Raw genomic sequence first — 18,491 nt, forward strand, 5'->3', positions numbered from 1 at the left:
TCAAGTCAAGTCACCTTTATTTATATAGCGCTTTAAACAAAATACATTGCGTCAAAGCAACTGAACAACATTCATTAGGAAAATGCAAAATGACAGTTATGAATTCAGTGATGTCATCTCTGTTCAGTTTAAATAGTGTCTGTGCATTTATTTGCAATCAAGTCAATGATATCGCTGTAGATGAACTAAGCAAGCCAGAGGACACTACAAAGGACATTGCATAAAATATGAATAAAATATATATTTTTCTTCTTCTTCTTCTTCTTCTTCTTCTTCTTCTTCTTCTTCTTCTTCTTCTTCTTCTTTTTTTAGCTCCAACCAATGTAAATGTAATATTCACAAAACCTTTTAATGGTTATTAGAAGGATATTGACTACACACTACAGATTGGTTAATTGCCTTATTTTTAAATCTTCTGAATTTTCTTAAGCTATAAACCCGGGTCATATAATTTGTTTGTTTGTTTGTTTGTGTAAAGTTGCTTTGAAACGATATGTATAGTAAAAAGTGCTATACAAATAAACGTGAATTAATATGGTTAAATGAATTGAATCAGCATTCAATTCACTTTACATTTTGTCAACACACACACACACACACACGATCAAGGCTTATAAATGCACACAGAAAGGTCAAAGTCTCCATTATAAACCTTCCCTTACTCCTTACTTGGTGGGACCCAAAACCATCTCAGATGAAGTGGTATATTGCTTTTTTTTCTTCATATTTTTATGTTGCTCAGACAGATAACAGTACAATTTACTCCATAATATGCTGATAATTTATTGTGGCAAATACTCCTGTTACAATGGGAATGATAAATGAATGTTTAGTATTGACTGGATTTTGTTTTATTTAATTACGATAGGTGCCCTTGAAAACATAGTTCCTTAACCAGACCTTCCTCTGTGCTGAAAAATTAATATTAATAATAGATTATAATATCTGTTTTAAAAAACTTCAGAATCTTAAAATTTAACCAGAAATTTAGTAAAAAAAATGGTTAACTGTATTGACATTCTCCAGTGATTAATATAATAATGATGCCTCACTCATGCTATACACGTGCCTCGTGAGTCTTATAGCTGCACTGATTTCTAACAATCATTAACCTAAACATTTCCTGTTATTTCTTTCTTCCACTCATCCAGGACGTAATCATACCTGTTCCCCATCTGGACGTAGTCATATCAGGCCATGCTCTGTCCAGTCTTACTTAGATACAAACCTCTAGTAACTCAAGGTCTTTTTCTTGTCACAAATTACATACTTATATGCTTTGCTACTAGTTTAATAACTCTGAGCTACCTACAGTCCAACTTTGCAATGGTCACCTCCACCGAAGTGGCCTATTTCTCACATATCTACAGCGTCATTCCTCCAGAACACAACGAGCCACAGGGTACGTTCAGAGTGCCATGCTGACGGGATATACCTTTGGAGCCACATTAGGACAGCTATTAATTTATTCTGGCTGACACAAGCTACTTCCATCTAAACACTATTACTCTTGGTATAATGTCAGGAGCTTTCTGTACTTCTTTGGGCCTGCCTATGCCTCAGCAAGGAATGTTTTTTAAGGCAGCAGCAGAGGTGTATATGGACACACTCAATGAGGTTACAGATGCATTTGGGGGAGAAACGGATCCAAGAAAGCAGACAACAAGAACATGCTGCGATTGGGGAAACATTAAAATCTCTGGAATACAAATGTGGGAGAGTCTCAAAGAGTCCTGCTCCTCCAGAAGACTGGTGCAGTGGTCCCTCTGGTGGGCTTTGGCTACAGCTGGACATGGACAGGTCTTTAACTACTAAGTTCAGCTGATGTGGGACCACACTGAGCCCTCCATTACATCCTCTGTGTATAATGGAGGAGTTGAGGCGGTCTGCACACTAGGTGAGCCATTTTGTGGAGTTTTTAGTAAATAAAGGTAAAAAAAAAAAAAAAAATTAGTTTAAAAAAATTCATTTTCACAGCGATGCAATAGAAGAACCATTCTGGGTTCATCTTTCATCTTTCAGTGAAACATTCTTAAAAAAAATAATCTTTTTTTCTTAGTGTGAAAAATATTTTAATAAACTTACTCTTATCTGCTTCCATTAATGTATAACATCCATGGAACCTTTCCATTTTTCTACACAAAAGAAGATCGGTTCCCAAAGAATGTTGTGAACCAAACAGTTACTGGTAGCCTCTGACTTCCATAGTATGAAAACAAAATACTATGTGTTCAACAAAAGAAAGAGACTGATACAGGTTTAAAACAACATATGGGTGAGTAGATGATGACATTTATCTTTTTTATTTTTGGGTGAACTATGCCTTTAAGAGTGTAGAGAACCTTTTGTGGAATGAAATGTTTTCATGGATGTTAAATGTTCTTCATTGAACCAAAGATGCCAATAATGAAACTTTACTTCTAAGAGTATGAGTGTATCTGAGAGTCAAAGACTTCATTAACCATAAACACTATCAAAAGTGTAATAAATCCTTTATCTTTATAGTGAAAGATATCGGAATATGCCCAGCTGAACCAATCCTGCCTTCTCCACAAATCATGTTGAATGTGTGTTGCACAGAAGACTCCTTACACATAATTGTTATGCAGTTTGCATAGGAATTCAGTGGCTCTGTATGTGTGGGGGAAGATCATTTAACAATTACAACAGTAGGGGTTTGGTTAGTAGTCACTTTAATTAAAGCAGAAGAGAATGTCTCTCAGTTTTGATGCCTTGACAAGAACATTCAAAAAAGGCAACATAAATGAGTTCTGAGTGCAACACAGAATAAAAATGCAATTTAAATGCATTTCCCTGATTTAATTGTTGCCTTGTGTCGTGCCTCATCTTTGTTCAAAGGTACATGCTGTGATTGCTGCTTTCAGGTGCAGCAGCAGCTGGGCATATATACAGGTGCTGGTCATATAATTAGAATATCATGAAAAAGTTGATTTATTTCACTAATTCCATTCAAAAAGTGAAACTTGTATATTATATTCATTCATGACTGATATATTTCAAATATTTATTTCTTTTAATTTTGATGATTATAACTGACAACTAAGGAAAATCCGATGAGTCCTGAATCCTGAGTTGATCAGTCTGTGGCACTGCTCAGGTGTTATGAGAGCTCAGGTTGCTCTGATAGTGGCCTTCAGCTCTTCTGCATTCTTGGGTCTGGCATCATCGCATCTTCCTCTTCACAACACCCCATAGATTTTCTATGGGGTTAAGGTCAGGTGAGTTTGCTGGCCAATTAAGAACAGGGATACCATGGTCCTTAAACCAGGTACTGGTAGCTTTGGCACTGTGTGCAGGTGCCAAGTCTTGTTGGAAAAGGAAATCTGCTTCTCCATAAAGATGCTCAGCAGCAGGAAGCATGAAGTGCTCTAAAACTTCCTGGTATACGGCTGTGTTGACCTTTGACCTCAGAAAACACAGTGGACCAACACCAACACAGCAGATGGATGACGTGGCAGCCCAAACCATCACTTACTGTGGAAACTTTACACTGGACCTCAAGCAAAGAGGATTGTCCTCTCTTCCTCCAGACTCTGGGACCCTGATATCCAAAGGAAATGCAAAGGTTACTTTCATCAGAGAACATAACTTTGGACCACTCAGCAGCAGTCCAGTCCTGTTTGAAGCGAGATGCTTCTGACACTGTCGGTTGTTTAAGAGTGGCTTGACACAAGGAATGCGACAGCAGAAACCCATGTCTTGCATACGTCTGTGCGTAGTGGTTCTTGAAGCACTGACTCCAGCTGCAGTCCACTCTTTGTGAATCTCCCCCACATTTTTGAATGGGTTTTGTTTCACAATCCTCTCCAGGGTGCAGTTATCCCTATTGCTTTTACACTTTTTTCTACCACATCTTTTCCTTCCCTCCGCCTCTCTATTAATGTGCTTGGACACAGAGCTCTGTGAACAGACAGCCTCATTTGCAATGAACTTTTGTGTCTTGCCCTCCTTGTGCAAGGTGACAATGATCGTCTTTAGGACAACTTTCAAGTCAGCAGTCTTCCCCATGATTGTGTAGCCTACAGAACTAGACTGAGAGACCATTTAAAGGCTTTGCAGGTGTTTTGAGTTAATTAGCTGATTAGAGTGTGGCACCAGGTATCTTCAATATTGAACCTTTTCACAATATTCAAATTTTCTGAGATACTGAATTTGGGATTTTCCTTAGTTGTCAGTTATAAACATCAAAATTAAAAGAAATAAACATTTGAAATATATCAGTATGTGTGTAATGAATGAATATAATATACAAGTTTCTCTTTTTGAATGGAATTAAATACGTGGAATTTAATGGCACCTGTATATGGGTATTTTTTCCATGACAAACCTTTCCCTTATTCTTTTGCCCCTTTATGCTGGAAGGTTTCAGATAGCTGTTAACCTCTCTATTGAGTGTTATGCTCTAACTTTTGGTATTAACACATTTTTTGCTCTTACGCTTACAACTATACTTACTGCTGTTGTGGTGGTGGACACTTCAGCCCTTGGACTGGACATTGAGACACAAGTGAGCTCTCACTACACTGAACTTAATGAAATATAAGCCTATATGAAATGATAGTAAGAATTAAATAGAAAAAAAATTATTATATATATTTACGTTTGCATTTGGTGGAGATTCTGATATTTCTATGGTCAAAATATAAGATAAAATTCTGATAAACTGTAAATCAGTGACTTTATCACGGTATAACAGGCTACTTACATAAAATGCATAAAAATATCTGTTACTCCTTATCTCCCAATAATATGTATAATAAAAAAGACATATGAACTGCAACCACTACTTGACCTGAACATTACAGTTAAAGTAAAACTATAAACTATTAATCAGATAGCAGAAAACATGTAGTAGATTGTGTACTTTAAGTTTTTCACACGTTGTGAACATTATGATTATTTAGATTTTACAAGGTTAAAAAGATTTTCAAGAAGGATGAAGGTTGTGTATTGAATAATTATTTATTCATCCTGTGTATTTGCATACTGTTGTGTGATATCATTTCCTGTTTACGATTTAAAATCGTATACAAATCTATGTTTAAAATAAGTACTCACTTAGCATATATTTACCAAAATCTACAATTCAAATAAAGTATTACAAAATAATAACACGTTTCTTGTGTTAATTAGGTATCATTAAGCCTTATAAAAATAAAAAATATAAAGTATCACAAGTACCTTATGAACAGAATTAAAATGTTAAACAAATAAACGGAAGAACAGCGCTATCTACATTCAAAGTAGCTGCTACATTTACCATAGACAGTAAAAGAAACATTTACACGGAACGTCATCTCTCTGTAATATAACACCGGAAGTTTTTGAAACGCGCAGTTGGGAATAGCGGACGTGACGTCAACTATTTGTAAAATGGGAATTGCAGTCCCCAAACCTTTTGCAAGAACATGTTGCCATTTTCACATTTAACATTTAATATTGCTAGTCTGGTTATAAGTGTTTTGACTAAGCAATGATTATTACAACGATGTTTTATGATCAAAATATAATAAATAAATACATGTTAATGATAAATAAAGGTGCCAATATAAGTCATTATAGGTCGAGATACAGCAAATAAAACTATACTATAAATATACTATACTGTAATATATTCTCTATAGATCAGAGAAAATAGTGCTTAAATGCATACTAATTATTTCAGCTATAAACATAATTAAATAAGTTATATTTTACATATATGTTGTGAGCTTCTCAATAATAATAATAATAATAATAATAATAATAATAATAATAATAAAGATTATGTGATGTCCGATGGCTCTCTTCCTTAATTATTTTACAAATAAAGGACTTTCTTAGGGCAAATGCATTACTAGGGAAGAGCGCGTTCGGTTGTACAAAACTACACTTCCCAGAATTCCGCGGGTCAGACTTGCGTAACGTTCGGAAAGTCTTCCAGGAGAACCTATGCGGCCCTGACGATTTGGCAGAAACATCAAACACCTCGATTCTGAATGACACAAAATCCAACGGAGTTGCTTATAGTCGCCCGTAACGAGGAAATCATCGACCGCAGGCGCTCGGAGGCTGGCTGTGAAAGAGATTCACGGTGGATTTGAGAACGCAAGATCGCGAGGGCCTATCAAACATGTCCTCTTCCTCGCAGGCGTCTTCAAGGCGGCAGTGGTGCTACCTCTGCGACCTGCCGAAGATGCCGTGGGCCATGATATGGGACTTCAGCGAGGCCGTGTGCAGAGGCTGCGTGAACTACGAGGGCGCGGACCGGATCGAGCTGCTGATCGATGCGGCGCGGCAGCTCAAGAGAACACATGTGATGCAGGACGGCAGATCTCCGGGTCCGCAGGCCTCCGGTAAACACGCTCCCGCGGGGAAGGAGGGTCCCATGGAGACCGGCAGACCGCCCTCCGAGCGATATGAACGGGGAAGAGGAGAATACAGGCTGCCCAACGGGCTCCCCAGACTGGAAGACGGAGGTCCGCCTGAGGTGAGTAGACAGAGTCCTACCGCCAGGAGAACTTTAGTGGGGGCTGTGCCACCCAATTTAATGGCGCAAGGGCTTGTCGGAGCCCCTCACGGCCTGCTGACTGCTGTACCGGGTCTGAACGCCCGAGCTGGCGGCGCCCCCTTAACCATCTCCGCTCCCATGTTGAACGAGCTCAGTAAGAGACAGGCCATGAGCATGGGGATGAATGTGGGTGTGGCGTCTTTCATGAACCCGGAATTCGAGAAGGAGCTCAAGGAGAAGCAGAGGACCGCCGAAGCCCTTGGTGAGCTTTCTGAAAGCATCCGGAATCGTGCCGAAGACTGGGCTGGACGCCCCAAGCACATGCGTGAGGCCTTGCACACCCTTTCTGGCTGCACCCCGTTCAATGTGCGCTTTAAGAAAGACCACGGCCTGCTGGGAAGGGTGTTCGCTTTTGACGCCAAGCTGATGGTTGAGTTCGAGCTGAAGGTTTTCATCGAGTATCCGTGTGGTTCCGGGAACGTGTTCTCCAGCATCTTAGCGCTGGTCAAGCAGATGTTCCACGACTCTCAGAAAGACACCGGCAAGGTCATTAACTCGGGGTACAAATACGTGGAATATGAGAAAAGGCACGGCACGGGCGACTGGCGCCTCCTGTCGGAGCTGCTCAGCGATGGAGTGCGGGCGTTCAAAGATGCTCCGGCCCCAGAATCCCTCCCGCAGCCTTACCTGGACCCCAGCTGTTCCATGTTACCCACCGCGCTCTGCCACATCGCCCGTCCCACACAGCCAAGAGTGCGCAGACGCAAAGCCTCGCCTGAGCCGGATGGCGCCGAGAGGATGACCTCAGAGGAGATGCGCCAGCATTGGTCGTTTGCCACATATCCCGGCTTGCCCGGCCACATGCCCGCAACCTCGCTAGCCAGCGTGGGCCAGTCTCCAGAGGGCATGGGGGCACACGGTAGCGACCCGTCGCCTATTTCAGCGCTCATGAGTGTGGCTGACAATGTCGGCACGGCCACCCAGGCCCCTAAAGATGCTCCGGGCGGCAGCAGTGGTGCCCACTCAGCCAACACAGGGCGACAGAACAGCACAAGCCCTTCACCCACAGGTGCTCAGCGGCGGCTGGCATCACGCAACGGAGAACCATCTGCAGGCAGCAGCACAGGAGGATCGACCACGACCGTCACCGCATCCCTCTCTGATCAGAGCGCCGTCATGGGAGGCGAAGGCTCTGGAGGAGGAGGAGGGGCTCCTCTGTGCTGCACCATCTGTCACGAGCGCCTGGAGGACACACACTTCGTCCAGTGTCCGTCGGTGCCCGGGCACAAGTTCTGCTTCCCCTGCACTCGGGACTTCATCTGCAGACAGGGCTCAGGGAATGAGGTGTACTGCCCCAGTGGAGAGAAGTGCCCCCTCGTGGGCTCCAACGTGCCGTGGGCCTTCATGCAAGGAGAGATCTCTACCATCCTGGCGGGCGATGTGAAGGTGAAGAAGGAAAGAGACCCCTAACAACCAGCAGCAGGTTTGGTAACACGCTTTTATTCAGAAAGGATGCATTAAGTTGATCAGAAGTGACATTTGTAAGATTTCTGTAAATTTCAGATATATGAAAATTATACTATTTATTCATGGAAAAAAAATTCACAAAAATATGATGCAGCCCAGCTGTTTATAATACCGATAGTAATAAGAAATCAGCATATCATAATGATTTCCGAAGGATTATGTGACACTGACTGGAGTAATGATGCTGAAAAATCACAGGAATAAATATATTGTATCATATATTCACATAGAAAACAGTTATGAAATTTCAGAATATTACTGATTTTGCTATGTTTTTGATTTAAAAAATGCAGCTTTGGTGAGAATATTTTCACAAATATAAAATGTTACGATCTCCAAACTTTTGAATGATATTGTGTGTGTGTATATAGATGTTATTTATTAATAAATTGTGTATATTAATGCCTCCCCAACAGAACTCAAACCTCACTCTGAGGGAGGTGCGTTCCTGAGCCCTCTAGATGTTGGCGGTCAGCACTGAAGAGACGGCTGCTGGTGGGCCGGTCCTCTTCCTCCATCCACCCAGGCCTCTTGCCTTTTGCCGTTTCAATCCTCCTTTTCCTTCTCTTCACTGTCTCTGTTTCGGCTGAGACCATGGAGAATGCAGCCATTGTTCTCTTCAGAGATGCCCACGTATTAAACCCTCCAGCACTTATTTCAGATTTGTTGGTCCGCATCGATTCTTCAGCAGCGCTTTGAGAACTTCCAGTCTGCAAACCAAAACCAGGTTCACCTACTGTGTTGTATTGACTATGAGAAGAAGAAAAAAAACACATTTCAAAGATCCGGTGGGGTGATTTCCCAGAATGTGCTTCAATCCACCAGACAGATGCCGATTGTACAGCGGGAAGCGTGTTTGGAAACGCAGCTTCCTTTACAATCACAGAACTGCACCGACTACAGGCCCACTCTTGTCTTTGCTGTCGTCTATGCTGCATAAAACCGTTAAATTGTCCAGGAATATTACTAAGTGCTAAAAGCCCTTCCTTCAGATTGCTTCTTGATACAGCATGTATATTAGATAGCTTTATGTTTTTTACTCCGTGTAGATTGTACAAGAATTATCTCGTTCAATGGTTATAGATGTGCAATCTCTAGATTTGATACTATGTTGCTTTATGTACCACTAAGTCTTTGAATGAATAGAACACCAAAGATAGACATGCTGAATATTGTCGTATCATATGATGCTATAACATATTTTTTGTGGATTTGGTCAGAGAACAAGGACAGAAATGGGGAAAGTTTTACATTGGGAACGTATATTTAAATCTTTATGGGTAGACACACAATAGATTTTTATTACAAGTAAACAGATCACTATATTTTCTACTGTAACCCATTGGCTTTTAAATCCTTGGAGGTGATGATATATATGACTATCGATCCACTCTGTTTTTTTTACAAGTTTATGGTCCAGATTGTTTTCTTTCCATTTTTACATGTCAAAGGCATACTTTATGACGATTGTTTTAATGTAAAAGATTCGAAAGTGCCAGCGTCTATTAGACATGTAGACTTGTTATAAAACGGCCCCAAACTTATTTGGATGGAACCACTGTAGGTTTGGTTCTCCATATTGTTTTGACATGTCTTCACTCTTGCTTTATGAAATTGGAAAATATATGACTAAATATATGAATGCACAGGAACTGTTCTGTAAGACTTTTGTTTAATCAGCATTTATGTTACAGCTTAAATTGTATTTAAATTAAAAGATTGACTTTTCACAAACCCTTCGAGACTGTTGTTGTTCGTTGTAATTCTTCACTCATTTTAGTGACGCAAATGTTGTGACAAAATTCTGCGGAAATGCTGAATTTTAAGCCTGAAATGTTTTTTTTTTTTTTTTTTTGTGCCCAGAAAAGTGAGTTCATTGTTGATCTAACCCTTCAAGTGATTTTAAAGGGTGGGACTCAGGTTTAATAGTATTCATTTTCTTTGACTTGGGTAAATATGCATTGTTTAGTATAAACGGTAAGACCTCATAAAAGGTGAAACTGCACTGGACTGGTCATTATGAAAGTGTGATGTGTAAAGCTCATTGGGTTGTTTTTATACAAACTGGAGACTCGAAAGCCTTTCAAGGTTAGAGTATGTTTGCTTTCTTTGCCGTTGCTTATCTGCTGTGGTTGTGTTGGGAAAGGACATGATTTCAAACGTCACGGTTTCGATTTATTTATAGTATTGTCAGGCATATGTGATGTTTTACAGTTAGCCGTTAAACCAAATGATTATCAAATCTGTAAATGGCTGCAATGTTATGTCAAATGGCAGGGTCATTATTTACTAAACTTAATGTAATATACATTTTAAAATACTGTTTAACAAATTTTCATTTAGTTTAACAATAAGCTAATTCCAAAAAAACACAACAAAATTACTAAAATGTAACAAAACAAAAAAAAAGGGTGAAAAAAAAAACTACAGTAGTATATAAATATAACTGAAATAGCACTGCTTGAAGAAAGTTTCGTTGGTTTTTCTCTGGGATTCGTGAAGGTCATCTTTGCTGTAATGCTAAGCTTTGTCCAGCAGATGGAAATATTCTACAAACATTGCAACAAGTTGGTAAGCGGTGGAATTAAATACTAAATAAAAACTCATGTTCAGTAAATGGCATAATTGTCATTATACCTCACGGAACTGGACAGAATTTTTAAAGTCAGGATCTGTACTTAAAAAAAAAAATGCCAACAACACAGTGGGGCAACAGCTTGGACAACACCAGTTGGAGTTTTGGAACCAGTACAGCCCACAAAGAACGTTGTGTGTAATTCTACAGATATACGTTCCTATAGAATTATGTTATAACAGAATCGAATTTGCAGCCTCAGCGTAATTATTGGCCAAATCATTGGTCAGATGTGGAACACGTGATTAATTGATTTCAGCGAGCAATAAACAATGAAACGCACACAAACAATAATAAAAGAGTAATTATTAGCCTAATAATTACCTAAAATCAGTCATACAAAAGAGAAGTAGTTGTGAACAAAAAACGGTATTAAATGAGCATTGTACACTACAGTGATGAGTGATGACCTTCTTCAAATAGGCCAATATATAGCTAGACTATATGTTGATATTGTTCTTGCAAGACATAGGCTACTTCTTGTTGGCTATTATTTAACAGATTGTCGGGTGAACACTTCCTGTCTGAAATCTACATGTTATTTAAAGGCTTCCATGTGAATTCCTCTTGTTAGACTATCCTTAATGACTCACTGCTGTTTGACTCCTCAAAAGCCTTAAGACACGTTTCTAATATTCTGCTTCCTCCATTAGCGTTGCCCATTAAGACTATTGTTATCCAATTATAGAGGTGTTAATAACCGATGCGCCGCGGCTTCGGCCTGAGAAGCGCTGAGAAAGCAGCAGGATTCAGATTCAGATGTGTGTTCACCAATCCACCATCTCAAGAAGACCCTGCAGCGATCACTGCTGAGGAGAAAACCTGCAGGACACCAGATAGACACGTGTGCAAGTGCGCAAGACGTCTCTCTGTGTTTCAGTTTTGATCATTCACCCACATGCATTTGAATTATTACAGGAACATGTGCAGTGAAAAATAGTCGCAAACAGTCTGATCATAAAATTAAGAACAACTGGCTAATAAAGAACTGAATAGATTCTGTGAATAATTGTAGTTATAGCCTAGATAAAACTATTTTAGAGGGTTGTGGGGACATCCCATAAAGTTGCTTTTTGGGGGTCAGGTCTCTCTTAATCCTGTCGACCCCCCGCCAACTGATCAATTACATCTCCATTCATTAGCCATTAGGAAATGCATTGAGATTGTGATGCTCCTGTCTGCGCCTAACAACAGATGTGTATTCAGAGCCTACTACAGTCGCGCATAGCTGCTGCTGCTTCAAGCCAAGAACAGTTTGTTCACAGTGATATTTTGTGGGGCAAAAAGTCTTATAAGTTAGAATCCGCGCTTGTTTGTTTTTACAAAATAAAAAATAAGCAGACAATATAAATAAAACTAATATAATAGCCTATAATAATGATGGGCCTACTTAATTAAAACGAAAATAAAATATTCGGAAAGGCAGTTTTGTCGCTTTAAATTTGAACCATATTCTGCTCAACAATCAAATCGGTGTATTTTGATTCTGTTGCATGCTTTTCAGTTTTTCAGCACATACGTGATCAGGTTTGAGAAAAGACGGCATGAGATCTTTTTTTTAAATCTCGAGAATTAATCACCGTCCATCGCTCACTGTGACCGAGCTGAGATGATAGCCGAGGGGATTTAACAACTTTAAAACTAGCACCTCAGATTACTGATGTGGACCCCTGCCATGATGAGTTTAAGCCCTGATGAGTTTATACCACCCTGAACACATCACTGATGACAGAAGAAGCATTAAATGATTGACTGATGACAAGACGCAATCAAAAACAAGACGCATTGCATCAGTCATGAAAGAACCTGACACGAGAATAAAGCTAAATAGCTTCACACCCTATCTATCTATCTATCTATCTATCTATCTATCTATCTATCTATCTATCTATCTATCTATCTATCTATCTATCTATCTATCTATCTATCTATCTATCTATCTATCACTAGACCAACAGACGTATAATGATTTTTAAAACGTTCCTTGATTCTGATTGGCTGAGCCGCGTGCAAAGCTGTTGTAAAATACACTACAAACACACACCTTCGTTTACTTCTGCGTGTTGCTCGGCAACTACTTTGTTAGAACCACAACTGTTTCCGAGGAACTTCATTGTTTGGTGGAAGAATACTGTTTTAATAATATCATTACACGTTATTTGCTCTGTTTTATTCTGTAAAACCTTACTACTTATATGGAATAACCGTTTATGAATGCAATAAGCCCCGCGAAGCCCGAATATAAATAGATAACAGTTTTAATGGGTGTTTATAAATTCACTGTAAACCACGGCTTCTTAGGACGCCAGATTTCACAGAAGCGCTTCTGAAGTGGCATTTGGAGGAGGCTTTACACATAGACCGTTTAATGCTGCTCAGAGGTGGCTCAAACGCATTTCCACAGCAAATGGAAATTTCAGTACGTTGGTAATAGGATCTGATGTGTGACAGAGCGGCCATAATTGAATCTGCTTTTATGCGTTTTGCATTTTCACGGGAATTTCGAGCAGGCTTGTAAAGACACCCATCCTTCTGTAAATTACAGCAGAGCTCCATCTCCATTTCATTCAATTCCATTCATTTCCATTGTGGGCCTGAAGATGTCTTGAATGAGAATTGAGATGTACGCGTCGGCCGGCCAATATCCAGAACAGCAGGGGGCAGGGGAGACCTTTAGGGCCGTCTTCCTGAGTCCCGGGGCCTGCTGGGCGGTCCCTCACCTGCGCGTGTTTAAAGCCTGAGGTGAGGCTTTCCTTCAGAGACCTGACGCAGTGTCCACGACAGCCTCACTCTGGACTCCTCGGGATTACTTGAAAATGTTTACTGATCTTGCCACGCAAAAAACTGAGTGAACTAAGTTAACTAATCATGAGAAAACAACTAACTGATCCACAGGACTGAAGACAACAACTCACTAACTATTTAAAAGTGTTTATTACAGTTTATGCTGTAAAATAACGTGGAATTACACAAGTGTGTTGTCTTTTGGGACGTTTATTTTTTATTATTATTATTTTTTTTTTTTTTAAAGAAAACCTCTAAAAAAAAGTCAAGACTATTTTAATGTACTTTTAGTCTGCTGTCAGTATCGCGCTTTTCACGAGTTATAACTTTATTCGGGGATGTTGAGCTCCGTGAAGATGGAATCTCATGAAATTCCGGAATGGAATGCGTTCTACAGCGAGGCAAGTGAGGTAAGTTCGAGAAAATCTTCCGTTTTCTTTTATTTAGATAATAAAATATGTTATTGGATAGATAGATAGATAGATAGATAGATAGATAGATAGATAGATAGATAGATAGATAGATAGATAGATAGATAGATAGATAGATAGATAGATAGATACGAAATATCATTTAAATGTTTGGAAAACAAAATAATGCATTGTTTTAATATTTGCATGTTAATAGTACTTTATTAATACAACGCATTATATTACACTGTCGACATTTAGCTTTCGATTACATTTTGATTTTAATTTTAACGTTACAGTCTCCTGTTCCCATTTTACATTTAAGTAGATCTAACAGAAAACTTTCTTTGTGAATTCCGCGAATCATAATAATACATTAATGAATTCAATTCATATTTACATTTACTGTAAGTGCACAGACACTTTGTGACCGCAAACAGGTCACAAAAAAAATTATATATATATAATTTGTTTAATTCTATTTTAGAGATTCATTATAATAATTCTAAAGGGGTTTTAAAAACACCGACTCATAGTCTCCGTTTAACTAATAGTCAGTTTTAAATGTAAAACGAAATTAAGTAAAAAATTCTTTACATACACACACATATATATATACACAGTAGTCAACATTTGATGTGAATTAAAAAAAAAAAGTTAATCAGAGTTGTCCTAAGAACGCATTTTTGTTGAATATTTGATGATATATATATATATATATATATATATATATATATATATATATATATATATAACTTACTTACAATATAACAAAGTTAAAATGCATTATAGTTTGGCATTAACTTTATAATATAGAAGCCTATAGGCTTGTGTGTATATGTTTATAAACTATATATATATATGTATGTATGTGTGTTTACTAATTTGTTTGTTGATGACGAACATTAATACTGTATTTTTTCTTTTAGATGTACTCCTCTCCTAGCGCCATGAACTCAATGAGCAGCTTGAACAGCTACATAAATCTGAACTCGGCCTGTTCCACATCCAGCATGAACATGGGGTATCCCAGCGCAGGTCTCAACAGCAGCCCATTGAGCAGCATGGGTGGAGGCCCCAACCACATGAGCCTATCCCCTGTCGGCTCCTCTCTAAACCACAGTTCTCTGACTCAGCTGGGCTCTTCTGCCTCCTCCCTGGGTCCCCTCTCACATTACCAAAGCATGGGTCAACCAATGTCCCAGATCAGCTACCCCTCTCCTACCTCTCTCAACCGGACTAAGGAGATGTCTAAGCCATACCGGCGCTCACTGACCCATGCCAAGCCACCGTACTCCTACATATCCCTCATCACGATGGCCATCCAACAGTCCAACAGCAAGATGCTGACTCTCAATGAAATCTACCAGTGGATCATGGATCTTTTCCCGTACTACCGCGAGAACCAGCAGCGCTGGCAGAACTCCATCCGCCACTCTCTGTCCTTCAACGACTGCTTCGTCAAAGTGGCGCGTTCCCCCGACAAGCCTGGCAAGGGCTCCTACTGGGCTCTCCATCCCAATTCCGGGAACATGTTTGAGAACGGCTGCTATCTGCGTCGCCAGAAGCGCTTCAAGCTCGAGGAAAAATCTGGCAAAAAGAGCTCGGCGAAGTCTCAGGAGGGCGGCAGCAGCGCCAAGGGCGGCCACAGCGGTGAGGGGATTCAAGAGGAGCACAGTCCCGCCACCGGCTCCGAAGGTGCCGATTTGGCCCATTCTGACAGCTCCCATGCCTCAGAGGAGCAGCAGAGGAGCCTGGTGCAGCTGGATTGCACGTCTCAAGCCCCCAATCTTTCGCACAGCTCGCCAGTGCCAATCCCGTCTTCGGTGTCCTCCTCCATGCCCCCATCCAGCTCGCACCTGCATTCTCAGGGAATGGGAGGCAGCCCTCACCTGTTGGCCAGCCCCATGCAGCACCTGGATCTGCAGAACGACCCACTGAAGTCCATGGACCCCCACTACAACTTCAACCATCCATTCTCCATCACCAACCTCATGTCCAACGAGCAGAAGATGGACCTCAAGTCGTACCAAGACCAGGTGATGGCTTACAACAGCTACACCACAGCTTCTCCGGTGGCCACCAAACAGATCTATGACAGTGCAGGTCCGTCCGCTATTGACACTGGTGCCTACTACCAGACCCTCTACAGCAGATCTGTCCTCAATGCCTCCTAATGTGTTTACCAGCCATGTGAAATCTACAGACTCTTAATGGCAGGATTCTTACATCTTCAATACAGAGCTTGCTTTGCCATTGATAACTAAGCTTGGGTTCCTGCACTCTTAAAAATAAAGGGGGTTTTCACAGTGATGCCACAGAAGAACCATTTGTGCTTCCTCAAAGAACCTGTCAGTGAACAGTTCTTAGAAGAACCATTTGAACCATTGGAGAATCATGAAAGTTTCCATGGATGAGTGGTTGACTGCAGCCTCAAGGTTCTTCTCGGATCCATGCCAATAAATAACCTTTATTTTTAAGAGTGTGCTGAGAAAAGTGCTTTTACCCGAACCAAGGATTGAGTACAAATGCTTTTTTTTGTGCTTTTTTTCAGAAACTAATTTAATTCACATATATGCAGGAACTAAAGGTTTTGGTTTCGGATGTAACACAGAAGATGTATACAAATGATGCCACGTGTATATACTGTTTTGGGGAAGCAGGAGTCAGGCATTTATTTATGAAGGGAAGAATTTAATATATCATGTATGATTTTGTGTTGTGAAGTTACGTTAACAATGTGATAATAAGAGGACGTGAGCGTGATTGCGGAAGCATTTGAGTTCAGGTTACTGCTGCGAGCAGGTGTTACTGTGTTACAGGGAAACTCTCCTGTTTTGTGTTACAGCATATAACGCATGTTCAGTTGAAGTGCACTAACATGTACGGAGAGTGTGTATCATTATGCTTGTCCCTTAGACTAGCTGAAGAAATTCATTTTTACACTTGGCCATGAAGTCATTTTGTACATTCTGAAGATTTGTTTTTAGTATATATAGAGATAAAAGTTTGACAAAGATGGATAAAACTGTGGTACATCCAACGATTTGTTTTACAGACTTCCCTTTCTAGAAAAACTTGCAATAGCGTTCATGAAAAAGAGGTTGAGGATGTTTCTCTGTTATTGTAGTGTCTCAGCTGAAGCTGTTAGTAAGATCAAGAGAGAATGCACTGTAAGGGCCATTTCCATACAATACTTGCACTAGTGACCTCTCTGTTTCTTCACTGCTGGGGGTGGTGGGGGGGGGGGGGGGGGGATCGTTTTGTTACAACAATGCTTTGTAACCACCTTTTTATCAGAAAATCCTACAGATCCTTTTGAATTTGCCATGATGTATTTTTGTAAGATCTCGTCATTTAAAAATCTCCCTCTGAGATTTCAAAGCAGTTTTAATAATAAAAACTGTCTCAAGCCATCATGTCATAAATACATTTCTTGCAAGTCTTTTTGATATTTGTAAGAAAGCAGGTCAGAATTGATGTTCTTGTACTGTTTTGTTTTATTTAAATCCAGCTTTTTTGGCCTTAGAAGATAAGTGTCTTAATATATATATATTGCTTTATTTGGTTAATTGTTTCATGTTCTTTTCTTATTAAAAAAAACTCACATATCCGTTGGAGTTCTTTTCATTATTACATATTCATAAAGTAAAAATGTTACTATTGAAAACGTTAAAATGGTTTCATAAATAGATAATGCATTGATCAATCTAAATTAAACCAAATTTTAGTTATTTTTAGAACAACATCTGACTCTTAGACATAAACATATTAGTTTTATAGGTTTTGTGTAAATTGTTGGATTTTGTATGATGCCTTATAATACCATGATAAATCAAATTAAGTGCAAACAACACACTGACATAAAGAATGAGTAAAATGGTATCTTATTTGCACCCAAGAGGTTCATATAGTACACTAAGTTTCTAATATGCACCTTTTAGTGGTAGATAAGGAACAAAGTTGTCCATTTAATGTTGTTCCCATGCACTTTTTGTGTGTGTGTGTGTGTGTGTGCAGAAATAATCAATATAATCAGTTCTGTTCATTGCACAACTAGAGAATGATGTAGAATTATAAGATGTTGACAGATAATTTAGCCTATTTGAGACCAGTTTTGTGTATTTTGCCCCATTTGAGAAATTTGAGATCAACATGATTGCAGAAACGTGTGGAGTTAAAGCAGCTTGATTATCATTTGTAATGCAAACTTTAGTTTTAAGTTAGAAAACAGAAGCATGTTCCCTAGTGGAGCCCACTGTATGTCTAAATAAAACAATTCACAATCTCAAGAGTGACATTTCGAAGACCCTGATCCATCTGCCAGGATAATAACCCTATCCTGTTTTATTGACCCAAGAGCATCTGGCAATGAATCATTTATACCTCAAGAACCAAAAGAAGTTGTCAGAATCATTTTTAAACATGCATTCTATTGTGTTCTTTCTGTTTTGGTGTGAAATATCCCACCCTGTCTGTTTTTGCCTCATTACTTCTCTCTTGTGAGATTGATGGCGACAGGACTCTGAAGCCACGGTTCAGCTCAGTGTTTTTTGCTTTATCACAGAGAGCCGTGAAACCATTCTCTCTTGTCACGTCACTCTGGAGAGCTTTTTCAAAGGTA

The 18,491-nt window shown here is 39.6% G+C and overlaps 2 protein-coding genes and 1 pseudogene across 2 annotated transcripts; all 3 read left to right on the top strand.

Moving 5' to 3' along the window:
* Positions 1-493: 493 nt before the first annotated feature.
* Positions 494-1,929, top strand: LOC132155494 (thiamine transporter 2-like; annotated as a pseudogene).
* A 3,936-nt stretch (positions 1,930-5,865) lies between these two features.
* Positions 5,866-8,528, top strand: LOC132155846 (interferon regulatory factor 2-binding protein 1-like). The gene is made up of 2 exons (XM_059564579.1): positions 5,866-7,994; positions 8,455-8,528. The coding sequence occupies exon 1, from the start codon at positions 6,134-6,136 to the stop codon at positions 7,979-7,981; it is 1,848 nt and encodes a 615-aa protein (XP_059420562.1). The 5' UTR covers positions 5,866-6,133; the 3' UTR covers positions 7,982-7,994; positions 8,455-8,528.
* Positions 8,529-13,335: 4,807 nt separating this feature from the next.
* On the top strand, positions 13,336-18,159 carry LOC132155847 (hepatocyte nuclear factor 3-gamma-like). Its single transcript, XM_059564580.1, has 2 exons — positions 13,336-13,867; positions 14,797-18,159. Exons 1-2 carry the CDS (start codon positions 13,796-13,798, stop codon positions 16,042-16,044), a joined length of 1,320 nt encoding a protein of 439 aa, XP_059420563.1. The 5' UTR covers positions 13,336-13,795; the 3' UTR covers positions 16,045-18,159.
* The last annotated feature ends 332 nt before the right edge of the window (positions 18,160-18,491 follow it).

The sequence above is a fragment of the Carassius carassius genome, chromosome 13 (assembly GCF_963082965.1).
Source record: "Carassius carassius chromosome 13, fCarCar2.1, whole genome shotgun sequence".
NCBI classification, from domain to species: domain Eukaryota; kingdom Metazoa; phylum Chordata; class Actinopteri; order Cypriniformes; family Cyprinidae; genus Carassius; species Carassius carassius.